Source organism: Python bivittatus, unplaced genomic scaffold (assembly GCF_059951505.1).
Source record: "Python bivittatus isolate LINGU-HERP-01145 unplaced genomic scaffold, Pbiv_v1 ctg000480_np1212, whole genome shotgun sequence".
In the NCBI taxonomy this organism is placed as follows: Eukaryota; Metazoa; Chordata; class Lepidosauria; order Squamata; family Pythonidae; genus Python; species Python bivittatus.
In genome coordinates, this window is record NW_028277075.1 from 75,517,637 (window position 1) to 75,537,881 (window position 20,245).

A 20,245-nucleotide genomic window follows, 5' to 3' on the forward strand; every position below is an offset into this window, starting at 1 on the left:
GAAACCAGTGCTGCTTAGGAATGCTAATGCTAGGCATTCACTTGGCCTTCATACTTAATGCCCAGTAGATGGAGTCATTTTGCTCTCCTCCGTGACCTGTCCTAGGTAGGCTGAATGAGTCCCAGATTCCTTTGTAGCAGTAATGCACATGTTTGTGTTTTGTTCTGCTAAGCCGGAGCGTTTACATATTCATAGTCATCACAGCCACCCATCCTAAATGCTATTTTGGGCATAGTGATAAAATATGGATGCTTCTTGCTATGGCAGCACAATTTCTTGGGGTGGTCTACTTTCTAATCTTACTCTGTCTTCTGTCTCCTCATAACCCAGTCCCAGTAATCTGATCCACAATAGAGAATATTGAGGGTGTTTTAACTTTTATTTTTCATGTACCAAGCACAATACACAATAATAAATGAAGCATCAGAAAATGAATACAATAATGCATTATAATCCAATTTAAGATGATTACTAAAATATGGAGCCTCAGTAACCTGAGTAACTCCTAAGATTTAAAACAGTTTTTGGAATCTGTATCTAGATGGTAATATATTTCTGCATAAAGAATCAATGTTTAAATCAGCTTCACAAAAGCCAATTATATATTTATATTTATATTTATATTTATATTTATATTTATATTTATATTTATATTTATATTTATATTTATATTTATATTTATATTTGTATTGCCTTTGGTATGCAGTCATTTGGTTCCAGAGGACTGCTGCTAGATAAGGAAGCTCTCAATTGTGACATGGCTGTTTTAGCATCCTGAGGTACCAGTGTACTCTGGTCTGAAGTTTGGGTTGACTGCCTAGGCACATGAGCTACAAGCAGATTTTCCAAATTACTTAATGTGTCTGTGTACAAGGGTTAACACCAGCAGTGTAAGCTGGTACCTTTTACAAATATGCACCTAATGTAGGAATGGTCAAGAGAAAGAGAGGGGGTTATTTGTGGAAGGTTCAGGACATTGTGAATTGCTTTGTTCTGCACCCAGGTTAGGGAACAAAGGGAAGTATCAGGGAGTTAGGTAACAGATAAGAGAGAAACTGAATTAGAATAAAGTAGCCCTTTCCAAACAGGTTGGCATAATATGCCAGAAGCAGCTATTTCTTTTCTTCTCTACTCCCCTCTCCCAGATCATGAAGGATTCTCTGCTAGAGGTATCTGTTCCTGGGAGAGAGAGGAAATGTTGCTTTCCCAATGCAGGTATTTTTTGTTTCTAAGACTGAGGACCATTGTGCTAGAGGCATACAATGGAAATTCTTTGAAGGGCTTTTCCTTCATTTGATGGTTTCAGTCTCTTTCCTCCATGACAAAAGGCTATTTTCTCCAAGACATTTCCTGCTGTTTTCTTCATGACAAATTGATTTTTAAGAAATAGGTGTTTCTTGGGTTTGGTCAGACTTTATTCTTAGGATCTACTTCCTTCTTAGTGGAGAAGCTTCCTTGGGAACAGAGGAAGATGCTGCGATGGAAAATGAGTACAGTGACTCCAAACATTGTGAAGCAAACTCTCGCCAGGTCCCACTTCAAAATCAGCAGAAGTGAGTCCTCTTCAAGCTGGGAATGGTCTGTGGGTGTATCTCTCTCCCTGCCTTAGATTCCATGAAACTTGAAAAATTCCACAGTTACTGTGGGATAGCATTGGCTAAAAACTTGAAAATTCCATTTTAAGAATGTAGATTTCAATAATATAATGCTCTAATTGTGGTTGTTCCCCAAGTTTTGGGGAAGCTTTCTGGTTATTCTACCTGGGTGTATCCCTATAGGCAGTTCTCATTGGAGTATTACTACCCACAAGATGCTAATGCTTTATATAGAACTACATCGCTGCTATATGTTCTGGACTTAAAACAGTGGAAAAGAGGATGCCAAGATAAGAAGGGGGTTTGAAAATGGAGTAAATTTCACATGATTTAGCAACTCTTGTCATACTTGGTATATACTGGCTGATTGGCTGTGGTCTGTGTGTGATAATACAGAGTTGTAATGGCCCTTTCCAGTGGACCATAGTTAGATAAAAAGTGAGGATCTGTTAGAAAAAAAAGGATAATTGTCATTTGGCATTGGATATGTTGCTGTGTTGTGATAATTTTATTAAAATATGAAATTGTTCTTGAATCAGGTGGAAGAGGGAAAATATTTCAAATTTATATTTCACAAATTGGAATGCTTAAATTATTATATTTAAATTACTTGAGCATAGTGTAGAAAAATGGATTGATTTTGTTCAGATAATTGTCTCATAATTGCCTATAGGAAATAATGACTGGCTGGGTTGCTGGGGCCATCACATGAAGTCTCCTGGCTTCAGAATTGTCAAAGAACACCAGAAGGTATGTGATATGGTCAGAATGCACGTGAACATGTTGAACAACAAAGTTCAGTGTGGAGACAGAAGTTGTAATCTATTTTATCTTCTCCCTAGCTTTCCCTGTCCTGCAAAAAATCTTTATATATAGCCTGATTTTTGCTGCAATATTTTTTCCACCCACCCCCCCTTCACATGTTGTTCTTAGTGGCTGTACTTTTAAAGGAGGCCTACAAGCCTGCAAGACATAATAACTGGTTCACACAATGTGCTTAACTAAGACGTTTAAGGGTCCAGTGTGTTATGTGAATCCTGTAATCCAGTCAGTATTGGGGTAAGCGAAGGGCAGCTTGAACAGCGAATCAAACTACCTTCATCTGTGTAACTCTTGTAGAAACCTAAAACGCAATCATCCGTGGGTTTCATTTCCCCAAACGTTCCCCATTAGTCCTCCAAAGAAGTAAGATGGAGGCATAAAGCAGCTGAAATGTAAACTGTTCAGTTATGAAACTCAGTACCAAGACTTGTCAGTCCAGGACACGTGTTCCAAACACTGATTGGCTGCAGCACTCAAGCTTTTTCCACTGCAGTCTGTCTGGCCAGTAGGGAATAGACCATTGATGTAATGAAACCTTGCCAGTACGATTCTGTGCAAGGGCTCATGGGATACAGGTAGTTCTTGGGCTATGACCACTTGTTCAGTTTGAACTTCATTCAAAGTTACAACGGCGCTGAACAAGGAGGACTTGTTTTGACAAAGGACAACTAGTCCTCAAAGTTGCAGCTGTCGCAGTGTCCCCATGGTCACATGATCACAATTCGGTTGCTTGGCAGCTGGCTTGCAGTTAGGACGGTTGCAGTGTCCTATAATCACATGATTGCCATTTGTGATATTCCCTGCTGGCTACCCACAAGCAAAGTCAAAGGGGAAGCTGGCAGGATGTCACAAGTCACTCCCACTTCTGCTGCTTTTTTGCCTGCACTCCGTAGCACCCGCCTACCCACAGCACTCACCCACCTGCCCACGCTCCGTAATACTGCCTGTGGTACCTGCCTGCCTGCCCACACTTTATAGTGCCTGCCCATGGCATCCACTCATGCTCCATAGCGCCCACCCGCAACATCTGCCCACCTATATACTCTGTAGCTCCCACCCGTGGCACCTGCCCAGCTGCCCATAGTTCTCACCCGCTGGCTTGCTTGCTGGAACTCCTGCCTTTTCTCACATCATGGCAACCTGAGGTCCTTGGTTAATGACCTATGTGGTCCTGGGGTTATGAGGGCAACTGGGACTGCCAGGATTGCTGTCACTAAGCAGTGTAGTCACATGATGTTATAGTCACATAATGTTATGCTTTACAACTGCATTGCTTAGTGATGGAAATTCCGGTCCCATTTGCCGTCGTAACCTGAGGACTACTTGTACCAGGGCTGGAGGAAGTGGGCAGAGGCCTATAATCCCCAGAATGATGGCACTGGACCTGGTTAGGGTAATTGTGCATCAGCAGATTCAAAATTAATAAGTTATGTTTGGGTTAGCAGCTGGCTAAGTTTGGTGTCTTGTGTGAATTCAGCCATTATGGTAGATATGCCAGCAATGGTCTTTATATGATCTGTCCGTAGGAGGTCCATGGATTTAGGGTTGTATGAACTATATTGATTCTCATCAGTGTAACTGAATTTGGGGAGGTGGTGCAAGCCAGAGGTGACTGAGACCTCATTTTTTTTGTTCTTCCTCCTCGTTTCCTACCTGCAGTTGAACCACTTTCCTGGCTCATTCCAAATTGGTCGGAAAGACCGTCTGTGGAGAAATGTGTCCAAGATGCAACTGCGCTTTGGGAAAAAAGAGTTCAACTTTCTACCCCAGTCTTTCATCCTCCCTCAAGATATCAAGCTGCTTAGGAAAGCTTGGGAAGATTGTGGGAGTCGTCAGAAATGGATTGTGAAGCCGGTGAGAGTGCAGAGATGTCTGATTCATATGTAGACAGGGCATGTTCTTTGGGCTTTCTGCTTTGGTCCAGGATGTTGCTTCCTGCCTACCCCAGCATACAAACTTCTATTCCACTTTCTCTCTAGGATCTGCACTTGCTAGATTTCTTTATGTATGCTGACCTTGGCTGATCTCAGAAAACCTAAGCAGGTTCAGACTTAGCTAGTCCTTAGATGGGAAACCACCAGGGAATCCCAGGGCTGTAGACTAGACTGAGAAGTTGAAAAAACATCTGGAAGAAGGTGGCAATGACACATCATTTCTAAATTGTTCCTAACAAAACATGAACATGCCCATGTAGTCACCAGGAGTTCGGCTTGACCTGAGGGAGACTTTACTTTTCATTTTTGCGTACTCTTGTTAGGTTTCCAGATTTTTTTCTGATTTTTTAGTTTTGAACTGTAGCATAGCAGTATAAGGTTATGTACTTCTCTCTCTCTCTTAGCCAGCTTCAGCTAGAGGCATTGGAATACAGGTCATCCATAAATGGAGCCAGTTGCCCAAGCGCAGACCACTGCTGGTGCAAAGGTAAGCAAGGTTTTCCCTACAACTTGTGGTAAACTGGTTCCTTCTCCTGCAAACAAGATAATGGGCTAAGTCTCATTATATCTCTGAAGGAGATTATAAGGAAACATTATATCTCTGAGCGTGTTTCCTGCCACTGTAAAATCCATATTGTTCTGTGAAGTTGATTTCTTTTGCCTTCAGTTAAAGAGCAAAGCAATTGTGGAGTGGCTATAGTTAGTGCACCAAAGTGTCTTTTGAAATTTGCTTGGAGAAGATCTTTTTCTGTGATGTGGAATGGTATTTACTGAAAGTTTCATCAGGGGTATCTCAAATGCTGTAGGAGAGAAGCCATCTCTCAGTTCTGTCACTGGTGATAAAGAATGAAGTATAGTGACAATCCTAAGGCTTGTTCTTCCGGAATGAGCTTCCTTGTAGCTCACTGCCTCTTTCCCTCTTTCAGATACATACATAAGCCCTACCTCATTGGTGGAAGTAAGTTTGACCTAAGGATTTATGTTTACGTGACGTGCTATGATCCTCTACGTGTCTACTTGTTCAAAGATGGACTTGTTCGTTTTGCGAGCTGCAAGTAGGTTCCTCAGGAATTGGTTGCCTGTAAAGGGATTGAAAACAATATAAATAAGATGGCCAAGATTGCAACATGCTGGAACATGACCTGAAATTACATTTCTCAGTTCATGAATTGCAGATTAACACAATATATTCTTTCTTAAATAGCCACCTGTTATTCAGGGCAAGTGGCATTCTGTACACATATCTTGGTTTAAGCCAGGTATGGGAACCTTGTGGCTCTTTAATATTGCTGAACTACTAATAAAGCCAGCTAGCACGAGTAGTAGTGAGAAATGCTGATAGTTCTAGTCCAGGGGGACCATCATTACCCACAGTTCCTTACCTAAGCAGTGAGTGTTGAATGCCTATTAATTGCTTCCACTGTGTAGCTGAGGCTGTAGGCTTGCAGGCTTATCTTTTTCTCAGTAGTCAGTCCTGACACTAAATCAGTGTTTTTAACCAGTTCAAACAATTACCTTTATTTCTGTATTTTTGTTTCTCTCACATGTACAGTACATACATGTACAAGGTGGTACAGGTAGTGGCCTAGTGCAGATTATAGTGTTAAAAGATGAGTGTGTGGTTCTGTCTTGTAGCTTATGAACAGCCAGCAACTACCATTGCCTCTTGCTATACATTTCAGTGTCTATTCTTCACAAAGTAAAATAGGTTATTCTTTTGTTCACTATAGATACTCTTCTTCCATGAAAAGTCTCAGCAACAAGTACATGCACTTGACCAATTACAGTATCAACAAGAAAAACATTGAATACAAGTCCAATGCAGATGAAACTGCATGCCAGGGCCATAAGTGGTGAGTGTCAGGAGACAGAAAGGACAAGGGTGTTATGGGTGTTCTGTTGTTTGAGGCATCTAGCCAGCAGGTGCTGCCTCATCTCTATAGTTCTGTGTGATCTTTTTGTTGACAGGCAAGGGATGAAGTCTGCCTTTCATTGCATAGTAGGGTATAGGCCATGCTGTCTTTTTTCCTTTAAAAGTAGAAATATAAGAGAATGATTTCATCTGGTGTAATGTTTATTTGTTTACATGCTGTGCTCTATCTCTATAGGGCACTGAAGGCACTTTGGAACTATTTGACCCAGAAAGGAGTTGATAGTGAAGCTATCTGGGAAAAAATAAAAGATATTGTTGTCAAAACCATCATTGCGTAAGTCATGGGATGTTCTTCCTCCTCCATTTTGTCTTTTTTTTTCAGCCTTTCAATTAACTAGCTGTTCTCTTAGCTGAAGATGTCTGTTGAGACTTGCTTGCTTATGAGCACATGTATCTGTTGACATAATTCATGTCATCTGCACTTCAGGACTGAAATTATCACACAGTACTGTTTTTTTATTGAAATTAACTTGACTGACGCTGTCTCATCTTAATAATATGAATTAGGAGGGGATCTATGGAAACCTATTCAGTGAGATCCCCATCTCAGCCATTAGAAACTGATACTTTGGTTTTGTGATTCACTTGTTCTATATACATAGATAAATGATTCATAATAGAGCAAGTTCTGAGAACTGCCTCACTGCAGGGTGATTTTTCTTTCTTGAGTAAAAGAATATTTGTTTTGCATTTCAGGTCAGAGCCCTACATAGTCAACCTTGTGAAGATGTATGTGCGGCGTCCTTATTGCTGCCATGAGCTGTTTGGGTTTGATGTTATGCTGGATGAGAACCTTAAGCCATGGATCCTGGAAGTCAACATCTCTCCTAGGTAAGCTGTGCTTGATGCACCACCCAGTGCAGGCTCTAGTTGCCATATTTATTGTGATGTGGGTACTGTCCGGGCCTTCAGTTTGTTCCATAAGTGTTTGCTGACTCTTTTCATTCTTTCATTCATCAACAGTCTTCGTACTGTTAAGAGATTTTTCTTGTTCATAGCTCCAACTTCTTAATGAGAAGGACTTAAGAAAGGAGAAATTGAGAGCACTGTATGGGAGAGGAAGATGGTGAATATAAGACTGGTTGTGGTGTACCTGTTTAGAACTAATATTCTGAATATTACTGTGAAATTTTGAAATTTTTCACAGCTGAATTGATTATCCCTTTGCCATTTTTTTCTCACTGCTAGTTTGATTTGAGTTTATACTTTACATGGACAGCTGTCCTGAATGTGAAAGCCAAAGGAAAGAAGATGAGCCTGTTAAATAAAATTTCTAAAACTATGCTTGTTTTTTTTTCTGCAGCCTTCATTCAAATTCTCCTCTTGATGTGAGCATCAAAGGCCAAATGGTCCGGGATGCCCTTAACTTGGCCGGCTTTCTCTTGCCTAATGCAGAAGATGTGGCTTCACCTTCTGGAAGTGCCAGCAGCTCCACAACCAGGTCAGAGGTCATAGATTACAAGTTCAGAAAGAGAGGCCAGTGATGGAAATACAGAGCTTCTTTCAGAGCATGATGCCTGGCTCAGCACAGCAGTATTCACCTAGCTATGTATATTTTGCTGTCATACTGAATCTTGTGAACTTCAATGTACTCAGAGCCTTAGAAAAATATTTCTAAGAAGGATTTGAAAAAATCTGGTTAAAGCCTTCTGAAAAGTATAAATAAGGGGTGCTATCTGTAGGCAATTATCATTGTTTTAGACTTCTCCTTTTGTTATTACTCCCTCTGACCTCTGTGGCTCAAGTACTAAAGTAGGAAGGGGAGACCCAGGATTAAGTCCACCTTTAGCCATGGAAGCTTAATGGTTGATTTGGGGCTGGTCAGTCTTTCTCACAGTTATCTCTCTGAGGTTGTAGTTGGGGAGAAAACGTAACCTCACATGGTTATTCTTATGGGGAAAAACTGGAGGAGGGACCACTGTGTATACTGTTTTTTGTTTCTGGAGGAAAGGCAGGATATAAATCCAACAAATAATATATTAAAATACTTCTCTTAGGTAATGCTCCATGTATCTGATTAGATAGGCTGTGATCTAGGAACATTTAAGCAATAATAAATTTGTTAGTCTAAGATACTGTATGACATGGGTGCTGGGCAAGAATGATTATTTTTGCCAGATTCCTGGGGTGACTAACCTACAGTAACTCTGGTGGTTTTCTATAACCCTAGTTTTAGCAGGAAAAGAATTAACCAAAAGGAAGGAAAAACTGTTTACTTTTTTATCAATTATATTTTCCTTGATGAATCTTCTAGAACTGCATTCTCCAGTGTCAGCAGAGATAGGGATGATGCAACATTCCATTAAAAAAATGTCCTCCCCATTTTTAACCAGCACTGCCTATGATGCTCATGAGATAATAATTTTTGAAAATCCATTTTGTGATAGCATGAGAGAAATGCCACATCTTTATTATGACGCTCTTAGGAGCTGATTTGGTTTACAGGTTTAAAGATAAAGAAGTAGTAGACTTTTATGTCCTGTAGTGCACTAAAAAGTTTAAATATAATAAAATTTGTGTTTGGGTAAAAGTAATAGAGATGGAATTCTGTAGATAACACACCTGATCAACTGTTTTAACAGGCCAGATTTCAAGCAAAGTTGTATTATCCTTATTTGATTGTGAATTATGTAAATCTGACCCACAAATGTCCCTTAAGCCAAAAGATTTGCCCATCCCAACTTGGAGTATGTTGTTTCAAAACTGTAATGTTAAGCATTCTTTGGAAGCTTTGCCTGCTCTTTTATTAATGTTTTATTGGTGGGTTTTTTTGTTTTTTTTTGCTGTCACTGAAATAAACAACTTTTGCTGTAGGTAACTGAATGGAGGGCACTGGCCTGATTGAATAATTCCCTTGACTAATAATTTTAACTATTATGTCTAGCTTGAACACCGTCATGAAGGAAAAGAACAAGCCGTGTATGGAGTTGCTTACTGCTGAGAAAACAAAAAAAGCCTATTACTTGACCCAGAAAGTACCAGAGCAGGTGGGTAGTAGTGGTGGGAACTTTCTCTGACTGAAGTCTCTGTGGCCAGGTCTTCTGAAGGCTTGCATTATTGTTTTTCTTTGGTTTGGGGATTGTTTGAAATTCAACCAACTGTTTGTGCCAATAGAAGTTCCCACCAGGAAAACTAGGAATATGCAAATGTTTCATCCTCAAACTGGCTGTTTTCCAAACCCAAAATAAACATGCTTCTAGAATTTTGTTTCAATCTTAGAACAAACTGTGGCTGATTTGAGTGGTATTGTTTCAAGTATTTTACCTGTTCTGAGCACTTTCTTTGGACTGTTTGATGGGTTGTCTTTGGGTTATCTTTTTTCAAACTTTCTCCAGTCTAATCAGTACATGGGCAGGGACCAGTCCTGTCCCTGCTACTGTTGGTTTAGATTGCATAGAGTGGTGTGAGAGTGCAGTATTGAGAGGAAACACATGGGCAGGCAGATTAAAACTGCTTGCAGCTCCATGTCTGCCATCCTGATTGGTAAGTTACATTTGTTTTCAAAAAGCGCTTAGCTATGAGGAAGTTAAAGAGTTCATATGAGTGAATGGGATGCATTTGGAACTGATGTGAGTTGCATGTGTGTTGTGCTTAATTTTTGCAAGCAGATAATACAAAATGGCACGTGCATACTCCTGTGCTTCATAGACAAATGTTGATAATGCTATTAAGATTGTAGTAGGAATCTTTGCATTTATACAATGTTAGTTTGCTTGGTTTGAACACTCTGTGCATACTCTTGTGTCCTGGTAATGTTTAGCTTCAGGTAGTGTTTAAAAATCCACAGTGGATTTAGGCGGATTTGTTGAGCTTTGCTGAATGTGCTCTTTGTGCATGTGGCTTTGTTTATTGCAGTGTTAATGTTGTTTACTGTTAAAAACCAATAGCCTCTTTTGTAGCCCATAGCCACTCTAAGTTTAAGCAAAGATAAAAAGGGGGGGAAAAAACAGATTTTTTTTGCTCAGCTTCTGCCAGATTGCAAAAAGAAAGGGGAATAAAGAAGCAAGCCAAATTAAAATTAATTAAAACAACATTTTAGAAATCTTCATAGGAGTGGAGGAAAGTACAATTTGTGGCTAACTGCCTTGTTTATCTTCAGAACTGGAGAATTGCTAATTGAAAGAAATGTTTTAAAATTTGGACTTGTATCCTGTTAATTTTTTGTTAAAGCATCTCAGAGTTTATTTAAAACACTGAAAAGACTTCTCTGCTGTAATGAGAACTGGGGAGCTTTCCTGATAATGAAGTTTAAACTAGATTTTTAGTGGGTGAGAACTCAGTTGTATTTCAGTTACTTCCTATGGGATTTGTTTTATTCTTTTATTTCTTTTTTATTATTAACAATTGTCCCTGGGGCCAGTTTTTCTGCAAGTTGATTGTGGCCTGCTATAACATTTACTCTTGGGGCTCTGGATCAAAAGCAAGGGAACAACAGACCTTATTTTCTGTGGCAAGAACACTCTGAACATTTTTAAAGTTTTGCTCAATGCTGTAGGGCATGGGTTCTTGGTGGGTAGCTCAGTGAAGTTGGAATAAATGTAGTTCTCGCTTACCGACTGCCTCGTTTAGTGACCATTCAAAGTTATAATGGTGTAAAAAAAACCCAGCTTTGTGATCAACCCTCGCGTTTATGACGGTCACAGAATTCCGCAGACACGTGATTGCCATTCAGGCACTTCACAACCAGCGTGCATTTCCAACGTCACAGCATCGCCAACTGGCTTGCAACAAGCAGAGTCAATGGAAAATGCAGAAGTAAAATCATGTTGCAGACACATGATGTTTCACTTAACAACTGAATGGGAAGTGATGTTGTAAGTCCATCATGGTCATGTGATTTCTATTTAGCAACCGCGGTGCTTAGCAATGAAGTTGCCGGTCCCAATTGTGGTCGTTAAGTGAGGACTACTTGTACTGTATGCAGTTCTGGATGCCACATTTAAAAAAGGATATAATAGAGCAGGAGAAAGTATAGAAGAGAGCAGCCAAGATGATCAGGGGGAATTGAACACCATTTTTCTGAGAAAAGGCTATACTATTTGGGGTTCTTTGGCTTAGAAAAAAAGGCAGCTAAGGAGGAACACAATTAAAGTACATAAAATTGTGTGCAGCATGGAGAACACGGACAGAGAGAAGTTTTTCTCCATCTCTCAAAGCACAAAGATCATTCTCAGAACTTTAGTGGAAGGAAATTTAGAACAGACAAAAAAATTATTCACACAGGTCATAATTAACCTGTGGAATAGGGTAAATAAGATGTGGAGATGATCACTAGTGTGGATAGATTTAAAAGGGGATTGGAAAAATTCTTTGGAGGGCAAGTAGATCAAAGGCTATTTGTTTTAAGAGTAGTTTCTGGGTCGGGAGCAGCATGCTTCCAAATAACCATTGCAGAGGAATAACAGCAATAAAGGGTATATTTTCCTCTTGTGAGCACCCCAAGGCCTCCAGCAGGGTTATTCTTTGCTTTTTATGCTCATTCAAGCAATTTTGAATTTTGTTCTATCAGGAACTGATTTGAAACATTTTGACATACTGTTTTGAACTAAGCTATTATGCTGCAAGCTTGAAATAAAACATGTTCTCTTCTGCGCACCCAGCCCTGGCAGCTACATTTCTACCACTGAATTGTAGAATTCAAGGGTACCATTTATGCCATTGAGCTCTGTGCAGGAATCCAGATGAAAACATCTCTGACTGAAGCAAGAACTACAATTACATTTGTATTGTGGAATGCTTCTGTTCAGTTTGTCAGCCAATCAGTCCTGTTTTTCAGAATGCACCATCTCCCCGCACTTTGCATGTATACCACATACACACACACACTGCCATACAATTTGGACCAACAAGTTCTTAGTAATGTGCCTTAAAACACACAGTAATCTTTCAGATACCTAACTTGCAAGGCTTGCTTGCTTAAGGTACATTGGAGAAATTTAAGAGTTAAAGCTTTGCCTCAGCAGACTTCTGTTTCAGTGCTTCTCCCCTGTTCCCAGGGAGGGAGGGGTTGTGTGGCTAAGTTAGCTATGTCAGAGTAGCCAGCACTGCAGTGAGGTCAGAGAAGTGAGACATTCCGGAAGAGCTGAGGTAACGCCTTGTCATTCTTGGCCCCAGGAATTCTATTCCACAATCCTGGATGTTCTGACCCCAGATGATGTGCGTATCCTGGTAGAGACAGAAGATGAGTATGCTCGGCGTGGGCAGTTTGAGCGAGTCTTCCCCTCACGCCTCTCCATGCACTATCTACGCTTCTTTGAGCAGCCGCGATACTTCAACATCCTTACTACACAGTGGGAACTGAAATATTTCTTGAACAAATCCAAAGGTAAAAATAAAACCTAGTCTCCTTTCTCAGAGAGCACTTTTATGGGACAGGGAACTGCTAGTCAGTGACGTGGATTGTCCTTTCATTGGATGGAATAGATGTGGAGTTGTATAACCCAGAGCTTTTGGACTTTCCCGAAACCACTGCAGTTATCACCATTCTGGACTGCCAGCAAAGGTTACAGGCAGTGCTGCTTGCTGGGTTAATGCTGTCTTCTTGCGTCCAGCCAGCCATAGGACCTTGCAGCCAGATTTGTCAGTATAGGGATGAAATATCTCTTCCCTATTCCTCCCCACCATTTGGTCTCTGCCCCAGTTTCATGGGCAATTTTCAAGTCCGTTCCCCCAAAACTTTCTCCCTTGGACTTGTTCCCCTTGGATAAGGCTAGTTTATATTCACTTGGTGGCTCTTCTTTTTTGCAGGAGTGGATCTGCTCAGAAATTGGTGTCACAAAGGTTTTCACAACGGAATAGTAACAGATTCTACAGTGCTGGTGAGAATGCTTCTCCCCTCCTGTACACTATTTCTGTTTTACTCTTTCATGAGGAAATACTACAGTCTGTTTGCTTGTTGCCACCTAAGGGGTCTATTTGTGATGTCTTTGCTTAATTAAAATACTGGCCCCCAACTACTTTTCTTTAATCTAGTAATTTTGGAGATTTCTTAGCTTTCTGGGAGAGGGAAAGAAAAACCTTATCTCAGCAGCCTTGTCATCTGACTAGATGCCCTATTCTGTGCTGTCTCTCTTAACTGCAGTGGACACTGCCAAGGCCTCACCTGTATCTGAAGAATGAACTCCATATAAATGGCTTGAGCAAAGTGGAGCCAGGCAGAAACAGGTGAAATAACCGGACACTATATTTTGAATCTGTTCCTCATTGGTGGGTTAGGCTGTGCTTTCCACTGCCACCTGTGCTTGTCTGCTTTGAAATGAGCACCACAAGCCTGAGTTTGGCTTCCTTGCATGTCATGTAGGGATGACTGCTTGTTTCAATTGATTTTTAATTTGTTTAGTTTTGGGCTTTTTTAATGATGACACAGAACATTTTATTTTATTTAATAACATTATTTATAACCTTCTTGGGAAAAATATATTCAAGAGCATGATGGTATTTAATATAATGCTCATTCATTTAGATCTTACTGGCCCAGATTAGATGTAACGCTAAATCATATTTTAATGCTGCATGAATAACCATAATTTAGACTTGGGCTTGTAATACTGTTCCCCCCTCTCCCCCACCAGTACGTACTAGAGATAGAGATATGAAGTATCTACTTAAAATTAACATATTTTCTAATAAAGGATAGCTGAAGATAACTATAATTATCAAAGGATAAAGATAAGCTTCCAAATTTTTCTGGACATGTGACTGAGGAGGAGGAGAATGGAGGAGCAAACTTCTTTGTGTTATGCAGCTTATTTGCTTGTTGCCACATTTTAGCATTCATTTTAAACCAAGCCATTTTCTCAGTATTTCTTGCTATTGCTTCAGTGTGTGTGGGGACACAGTAATGAATGAGTCCATCTCAAAGAACATCATTCCCTTCAAGTTCAAGGGCAGCATAAAGCCAATAGAAAGATGATGAGCCTGTCAGTTTGGTAAAATAGCATGCTTTAGAAACTATTTGCGCACTGTATTTTGTTGATCAGTAGGGCTGGATCTTTCTCAGGACATGTTTTCTTTTCAGCAGCAAAGGCCTGCGAGATGGAGAGGAGCCAGTCCGAAGCCCTGAGCCAAATTCTTGCACTCAAAGCTTACCTCAGATTAAGTACACCGTTGGAACTCTCAAGAAGCCCGCCATCTCCCATGGCCTCAGCCACTCAAGCATGATAAAGTGAGGCCAGGACTGAGCAAGGGGCCAACCTCCCCTCCTTTGCAGGGTCAGGAGGGGGTGCATGTGACCTACCTCAGCAGAAGCTAGGAGAGCCAGTATTGGAAACATGGAGAGGACATCACCTGCGGATGCACCTGCAGAAATCTTTTTTGGAAATGGAATTGGGACAAAGAGGAAATGCTTTATTTGATCAAAAGGGACAAAATACTCTGTTTATAGTTTTTTATGACAAAGTAAGTTTCTAAACACAGAAGCTTGGAAAAACTATTTACCTTTGGGTGTGAGTTTCTTGTAGTTTCTTGTCTTTGGCATGTTCTTCGTCACTTGAGCCATAAGTGCCTCTCACAGTTAAGTGTTACCATGTCAGGTTAGACTGGATACTGCTTGCCTTTGTTTCAATATATGCAATGCCTTGCTACCATGGGACAAGAGTCTCTATATAAGGAGTCTCTAGTCCCCTGTAATTAAGATTAAAAGAAGTTCCTGGTAGCCAGGCATTGTGGGAAACCATCTTCAACATGTCTTCTGGAGCACTAGTAAAGCAGACAAATTATAAACTCCTTGGTGCACAATCTAGACTTGGACAGTATATGTGAGATCTCTTTAACTTGATAGTCTTTGCATCTGTGTATATCTTCACACTTCTGAATATTTTGGTACAGTAACAGGATTTAGTGTCTGAAAGTAATTTCTATGTATTTCTTAATCTGCACAGTAGCAACCCTTGGGATAGTTTAATTTTTTTTTAAACCCTCCAAATGCTGTTCCCCCCAAAACAAGGAAACCACTCAGCTCCATTCACTTTGTGTCTTCGCCCTCAATGTCTGCAGCAAGTTCTTGTGATGGATTCTTCAATAACAAGACCTCATTCTTTGTGTCCTAGTTTGCTCTTAAGACTGGAAATCAGTGTGAAAACCCTCTTCTCTTCCTTTCTGGTTAATTCCACCATGCACATACACAGCACACTCTCCAGTTTTTTTGTCCCTCAAAAGAGACTTCATATCGCTTAAATATGGGTGTCCATTTTGAAATTCTGCACCCTCAATCACTACTATTTCCAATCAATTGCAATGCTGCCCTCTTTCTTTTGCTGATAGAGAAATCTTCAATGTTGATCATGAATTGTACTTCCCTTGCTGCCAGTTTAAATCTGGTATTGGATGGTAGTATTTTTGTACATTTTTGTGATGCATACATAGGCCTGGAATGTGTTGATTTTTTGACTACATACAAATGTCTGGAATATGTTGAAATTTGCACTTTTCGGCCTACAAGGGCTTTTTGCTGCCCTGATGCTTGGGCATGAAAGATTAATATGGTGATTCATATGATACCCTAGTCCCCAATGCTTAACATTTCTCCTCTGTGCTGGAGCGCTAGTTGTAAGCAGTTGCTAGATTCTGTTTGAGATGTCTGAATCTTGTGGGTGACATTGGCACCCTTGGTGCCATGATATTCTTGTGTTAATCAAAACAGATACGCCCTTTGGTTTCATCCTTCCTCCCTCCTTGCTCAAATTTGACTAGTGTACAATATAATTAAGCAAGTTCCACCATTATTCTTCCCAGGTAGCAATAATGATATTCTTAATCCCATATTTCTCACACTGAACTCCTTATTTTAAAAACTGACAAAAGAGGGATGTGTTTCCTACAGTGTAGTTTTCAAATTGATGATTTCTCCATTGGTGGAGGCAGTATTTAATGAATCATAGTAATATATGTTTAACTGTACAAAGATTGAAGTGTGCATCCTGTGACATTATTCTTTCTGGTCCCTGAATATTCTTGATTTAATTCCATGGGATTGACTAACTTTTAAACTGCTTTGTGTTAGAAATATCCCCTAGATACTGTTAGACCCTTCCTGGAAAAGATAGAGAGCATCCTTAATCCCAGCTAAGAGTAATAACATTTCCAAACCATATATTATTGAACCAACACATTTTAATTCTTACTACAATATTGTTTGCAATCCCAGATGCACTGACTAACCTTTAGGAGCAGGAAAGTTAAGCACACGTCTTGAATTAAATATTTTGGTGAATATAGAGAATGTATATTTAATTTAGAGAAAAGGTATGCTTCACAGAGTAGCATTTTTGACCAAATCTATCTGTAAAATAATGCTGTTACACTGTGCCTGAAATCTCTTCAGGTTTTTTTTTTTTTTCATTATTACAGAAGTTCTGGTGTTAGGGTTACTTCAGCAAGTGGACTTTATCATGTAGTCCTTCGAATTAAAATTCCTTCTTCAGTTCCATCTCTGGCAGTCATCTTAGGTTCTCTGCAAGGGTTCTCCCTCTTTTCTTCTTCTGTCTTGTCAACTTGGCTTTCATTCAAATAGGGGAGGCAGAAGTGGAGATGGTGAGCTGTTTAAGGCATATTCCATAAATGTTGCTGATAAGTAGTTTCATCTGTGGGCTGCTGCCATCCTTTTCTGCAGAGCCTGTACATAAGGGTAAAGTGGTGATTGTACCAACTTCACAAAAAGCCAAGAGAAGTCCCAACTTTTATGATACTTGAGGGTGTTTGCCCTGCCCTTTAATATATATAAAAACAATCTAGGTAGCTGCTGAGGCTGAATATACTGGCTTTTTATTACAATCTGTTTTATAGAATAACCAGATTGATGAGGGAAAGGCGTTGGCCACAACCAACATCCTCCCTCTTCTCTGCCAGGTGCATGAACAAGGAAGGCTCAAATGTCTAATGTTAGGAATAGCCTATGGGTCATTGCCTACAATGAGCTTTTGTTTTTATAATGGTATGTGGGCAAGACCTTGGGAGACCGGGCAAAGAGATGTTGCCAAGGGAATGGTCAGATAAGAGACAGCATAGCCTGCAACAGGATAGTGGACAGGGCAAGAGGATCAAAAGAGACCCTCCCTAGTTTTTCGGGCTGTAAAGGAGATGTGGGGAGAATTGTACTTTCAGACTTGCAAGATTCTATCAATGTAGCTTTACAATAAAGTAAAATCAGCTCATCTGCTTGTAATTCCTGTCTGGCTTACCCTATGAGGCTGACATCAATCTTGCAAGTATGGAAGTACAATTCTCCCCCCATCTCTATAGCCCAAGAAACTAGAGAGGATCTCTTCTGAGCCTCTTGCTCCACCCACTATCCATTTGCAGGCTATGCTGCCTCTTACATGACCGTTCCCTTAGCAGCATCTCTTTGCCCAGTCTCCCAAGGTCTTGCCCACATACCATTAGAGTTTTTTCCCCTCTTGAAAACTCAGTATCAGGCCTTTCCTGGGGATTATATGATGTGGGTATATAACTGATCCTCTCAAATTCCATAGCAATGATTGCTTGTGAACTAGTCTGACTTACTTGATTGTATCAGATGACCTAAAATAGCTAACTTGGTAGAAGTATGAAAGTGGAGAAGCCTCTTTGGGTGACCTAAGGAATTCCCCAGACTGACAGGCTCTCTGAGCTGTCTTATGGTCATCCAACCACTACCTACTCTTCCTCGTAACTGAAGTAATTACTAAAAACAGGTGTTCAGCCCCCATTCTGTCTGGCCTGTACAACCATTTCTTGTTTCTTGGCACTGACAACTCAGATACTACTCTCTATTGCTGTCATCTCTAGATAAGAATTTGGGCTCTCTGAATTATGTGATTACAACTCTTGCATCAGTTGTCATAGATCTTTCCATGAAAGTTAGAGGAACACATGAGATCTGGGAAACAAGTAGTCATTTCTAGATAAATTTGTCCCTTTGGCTTAGTGGCAGAGTGCATAGTTTACATCTAAAAAATCCCATATTCAACCCCGACAGTTCCAATGGGTTTGGATGCAAACATTTTGAGATGTTCCTAACCAACAGTGGAGATCATTGCTGAACTGCTTGTTGATCTTATAGAAGCTTTGGAAATCACAGTCAGTGCTGAAATATACTGGGAATATTCAGCAATATCTGGAGATTCCACTTTTGTAACTTACTCAGCCTTTGTCCTTCAGACATGTTGGGAGTATAGTTCCCAGAACTGCCAGGTTGGAAAGTTGTTGGCCATGCAATGTGGGAATACTGACAGTTGTAAAAATATCTGTAAGAAAATGTAGGGCAGATGGATCAATGGTCTGATTTACTAAAAGAATATGATATAATGCTTTATATTCCTGTCATCCAAATCTGAGTAGTTTACTGTAACACACAGAAACCTCCATAACTAGTCTTATTTTTCTGGAGTGATTTCAGTATGTGAGAGTCTGATATTGCAAGACATAAAGCCATTTGGCTTCGGGGTTGTCCTCTTCCCCAAAGAATTTTCTGGATCTTGCAATTTTTTTTCTCATTTATATCAGGAATGGAGAAAAAATGAAACAAAACAAAATCCTGTTCTTAGAAGATAATTGTGAACTAGCCTGACATTCTAGATTTTGCAGTCTGTATTACTGGTGTTTCAGTCTGCTTAGCACGGTTAGCTCTAATGGAAAGATCTCTTTTGATCCAGTTAATTAGCATTTGTTTTGCTCCTTTAAAGTGAGTATACAAGAGTGTAAAAGAAAAATCTAGTAGAAGTTGAACATTCATCATGAAAGAAAATGGTAAGAAACTCAGTGCAACTATGTGGTCATAATGGTTAATCATTTTATGGCTTAAATGGACTTCTTGGATGTTTACACTAAGCTGCTATTTGCCCTCCTAGAGTCCCTATAGTGTATCTTCCACAGGTTGGCTGATGCAGTTCTTTGGATGCAGACAAGTGTTTTAAAAATGTGATTACCTACATTTCATGTTGCCTTCCTCCTGAGCCTGTCCCAGATATGTGAGGGAGTGTCTTCTGGCCTGTACTGGTTGAGCCTTTAGTTCCCAAGGCACTACAACACAACTTAGCCCTAGTTTCGGGGGGGAGGGGAGTTGAGGAGAAACAATAGGCTCTACAGGATGCTTCCTCCAGCTCCTGCAAGACTCAGTTATGATTAGTAAAATGAGCAGATTAAGTGGCAAAGAGGTGCAGAAAAAAACCCCATTCTATAAATCCATAGATACTACTCTCTCTTTTGAGGCAAGGAAAAGTTTTGCATGAAATGGGAGATAAAGAGAGGCTATACTTTTCTGGGCAATTTTCCAATTAGAACACATGTATCCAATTTGTCCTGGGCCAGAACAGAATGGGCAGATCTGATTAACACAAAAATACATGGTGTGCTGACTATCAGAAATGTTCAAACAGATTCACAGAAATACAATATACAATGTCAGTATAATATTCCATATAAAATTGCCTTTCTTTTACTTATCCTTATAGCCTTGCCAAGATTTGTATTCAAACTATGGCAATAAAGAATAAATTTGAAATCAAAATTTATTCAGAAAGATAGATTTTTGAATGAAACACTTAAGTTCACCAGAATTAGATGCTTCCTGAAATCCTGCCCATACAGGGTGGGAAATGGTAGCTAAGTTTATGTAACAGTAGCATAGAATAGGGAATATCAGCTGGTGTAGCTTGTCACAGAAGGGTTTTCTTAACTCTTTTTCTTTTAGAAGATCCTAACCTCTGTGTTTCAGTTTGTTTTGAGTCATATCTAAATGACTTATCTTTTATATTTTTAGAGGGGAAGCATTTTTCATTGTTTATTTGGGTATCCTTTCATGCAACTATTTACTTTGAGTGGATGGCCTAAAGTTTAAACATTGTGAGAGGAAGAAAAATGTATCTCTCCATGTTTTATATGCCATGTCATGCATAATTTTATAAACCTCCATCACATCTCCCCTTACCCTCTTTCATTCCAAAGTGCAATCCTAACTGCCATTGTCTTGGATGGCCTGGGGTAGA

General features: G+C 39.9%; 1 protein-coding gene and 1 long non-coding RNA gene across 3 annotated transcripts in view; one reads left to right on the forward strand and one right to left on the reverse strand.

Moving 5' to 3' along the window:
• The window catches only part of TTLL4 (tubulin tyrosine ligase like 4), a 30,632-nt gene extending 13,804 nt beyond the window's left edge, over nt 1–16,828 (forward strand). The window contains exons 6-19 of one of the 2 annotated variants that reach the window (XM_007419811.4): nt 1,443–1,553; nt 2,269–2,345; nt 4,077–4,271; nt 4,756–4,838; nt 5,278–5,406; nt 6,082–6,204; nt 6,460–6,558; nt 6,981–7,115; nt 7,588–7,725; nt 9,169–9,271; nt 12,399–12,609; nt 13,032–13,102; nt 13,366–13,448; nt 14,302–16,828. In XM_007419811.4, the coding sequence (XP_007419873.1) occupies nt 1,443–1,553; nt 2,269–2,345; nt 4,077–4,271; nt 4,756–4,838; nt 5,278–5,406; nt 6,082–6,204; nt 6,460–6,558; nt 6,981–7,115; nt 7,588–7,725; nt 9,169–9,271; nt 12,399–12,609; nt 13,032–13,102; nt 13,366–13,448; nt 14,302–14,452 (1,709 nt within the window). In that variant the 3' untranslated portion in view covers nt 14,453–16,828. The remainder of the gene's footprint in view (nt 1–1,442; nt 1,554–2,268; nt 2,346–4,076; nt 4,272–4,755; nt 4,839–5,277; nt 5,407–6,081; nt 6,205–6,459; nt 6,559–6,980; nt 7,116–7,587; nt 7,726–9,168; nt 9,272–12,398; nt 12,610–13,031; nt 13,103–13,365; nt 13,449–14,301) is intronic. The other variant, XM_025177617.2, reaches the window with a different exon arrangement.
• LOC148215051 (uncharacterized) lies at nt 16,765–19,960 on the reverse strand. The gene is made up of 3 exons (XR_015797165.1): nt 19,187–19,960; nt 18,402–18,505; nt 16,765–16,896 (listed from the first exon to the last, which is right to left on the reverse strand). It is a non-coding gene; the product is annotated as an uncharacterized LOC148215051 (long non-coding RNA).
• Between the last annotated feature and the right edge of the window lie 285 nt (nt 19,961–20,245).